The 2,199-nt window shown below is 42.3% G+C and overlaps 1 protein-coding gene across 2 annotated transcripts in view; it reads right to left on the bottom strand.

Moving 5' to 3' along the window:
* Nucleotides 1-2,199, bottom strand: part of LOC106879376 (ubiquitin thioesterase zranb1-B) — a 197,409-nt gene that overhangs the window by 51,820 nt on the left and 143,390 nt on the right. For both annotated transcript variants that reach the window (XM_014928907.2, XM_014928915.2), the window contains exon 4: nt 1,849-1,920. In XM_014928907.2, the coding sequence (XP_014784393.1) occupies nt 1,849-1,920 (72 nt within the window). The remainder of the gene's footprint in view (nt 1-1,848; nt 1,921-2,199) is intronic.

Genomic DNA, 2,199 nt, shown 5'->3' on the forward strand with positions numbered 1-2,199 from the left:
GTTATATGTGAAGGAGGGGTGTTGCATATAAGATTGTGTGTGGGGGGACGGTTATATCTGGAGGTCTTTTTATTGAGGGAGGAATGTGTGTGTGCGTGGGGGGTGTTTGTATGAGGAGGGGGTTGTCTGTAGTGGTGCAGGGGTGTTGTGAGGTTGGCCCTTATTTTTTCTATGGCTAGCTGCCCTTCCTAACATCAGCTACAGTGTAGTGCATATCTGGTTATTTCTTTATGCCATCAGCACTAATGAGGTTGTGATGTAACTTGCAAGACAAAACAGAACAGAGGGGGAGGAGGAAGAGGAAAGGGAGGAAAAAAAACTCCCACTCCTAAGGAAATTTATTTGGGAGGGAAAGGTGGAGGCTGTTTGCTAGGTGTAAAGGGACAAGCAAAGGGGTCCTGTTAGAGAGGAGATACATGGCTGAAGGAGACACAATAATTTAAGAAATAAACCAAAATTTTAGCCACAAGCAAGCGAATGTATGTTGTTATTTAGACCAGAGTCAGTTCTGATATAGCAGCTCTTTAGTCGAAGACATTCCAACTGTGGCCATCAATATATAATTTCAGATATAGGTGCAAGCATGGCTATGTAGTTGAGAAGTTTGCTTCCCGACCATGCGGTTTCAGGTTCATTCTTACAGTGCATCACTTTGGGCAAATGTCTTCTGCCATGGCCCCAAAGTGACTAAGGCCTTGTAAGCGGATCTGTTGGACAGGAGCTGAAAGAAGACCATCATAAATGTATGTCTACATAAAATGAAGTCCTGTCAAGCCTTCCCTGGCAAGCCATCTTCTAATATTCATCCCTCCATCAATCTTCAGTGACAACACTTATCCTTCTACACTTCATGTTGTGTCTCCATTACAGCCCCTTGTCACCTCCTCCTCATCCCTGACCCACTTCTATTTCCTTCTTTCACTTCCCCCTCTCCGAAATCGATATTCATAGCATCTGACTCATTAACCTCCATCAATAATCATCTGTCACACTCTTTTCACAATCCAGTGCAATTACCTGCCCACACACCCACTCACCTTTCCTGGTCCTCAACCCCAGTGTTTCTCCAACCATTTTTTACTTGTGGAACCCTTGTGGAACCCACTTTACGTTGATGTAAGAAGAGGGAAACGTCATCACACACTGTCAACTTGCTCGCAGACACTGGCCTGGAATGTATCCAGGACCTCAAGGCAGTGATGTTGGACCTGGAGATGTGGCAGGTGGACTTTGTTGCTGCAGCCCAGGTTGGAACCTGGTCATAAAGAAAAGAAAGAATGGGCCCTTTGATTCTTAGTTTACTCTTATGGACCCTCGCAAACCATTCAACATTTAAAAAAAAAAAATCCTTTCATATTTCTATAATTAGATATCATAAGGAATTGTATAAAAGATTGCTAAAATATTTTGTGTATGGTGGAAGTGGAACCAATTTATTGTTCATAAATTTTAACAACAAAACCATATATGGACCCTGCAAGAGTCTTATGGACCCCAAAGGATTATATGCGCCCTCAAGGGCAATACAGACCTCCAAGGACAATATGCCCTCCTCCAAGGGCAAATATGGACCACAATGGAGAACCACTGATCCATTCTATTACTCTCTCTTATATTCATTTTGCACCTTGACCTCACAGCTCTCTACCCCCCTCTCTCTCTCTCTTTCTTCAGATGGGCAAGCTACATATCCATCTCTTCAGCAATGGTACACACAAATATAAAGATGGTCTGTGTAAGACAACCCCGCAGTACCTGAGGTACGCTTAGGCTAAAACTGGCTCAAAAACTGAAATGAAAGAATAAAAAGAAAAAGAAAAAAAAAGGGAAGTGAGTCTGTGTTCTTACCACTTTGTGCATTCTTATCAAGAAGTTCATCAAAAAGTTTGGAATGGATATGTCTGGGTAGATCTTCTATATCTGCAATGAAATGGAGAAAGGTGTTTTGTAACTGCAAAGTTATGAAAATTTAACTTTCAGCTGAAAGATGTTATATTATCATATGTTATACACCGTTTAATCAGGCTGGTAGCTCTCTGATAGAGGGCAAGTTTAACAAATCTCTCCTTCTCTCTCTCTCTCTCTCTCTCTCTCTCTCTCATATATATGTGTGTGTGTGTGTGTGTGTGCAGGAATGGCTGTGTGGTAAGAAGCTTGCTTCCCAACCACATGGTTCCAGGTTCAGTCCCACTGTGTAGC

Source organism: Octopus bimaculoides, chromosome 22 (assembly GCF_001194135.2).
Source record: "Octopus bimaculoides isolate UCB-OBI-ISO-001 chromosome 22, ASM119413v2, whole genome shotgun sequence".
NCBI classification, from domain to species: Eukaryota; Metazoa; Mollusca; class Cephalopoda; order Octopoda; family Octopodidae; genus Octopus; species Octopus bimaculoides.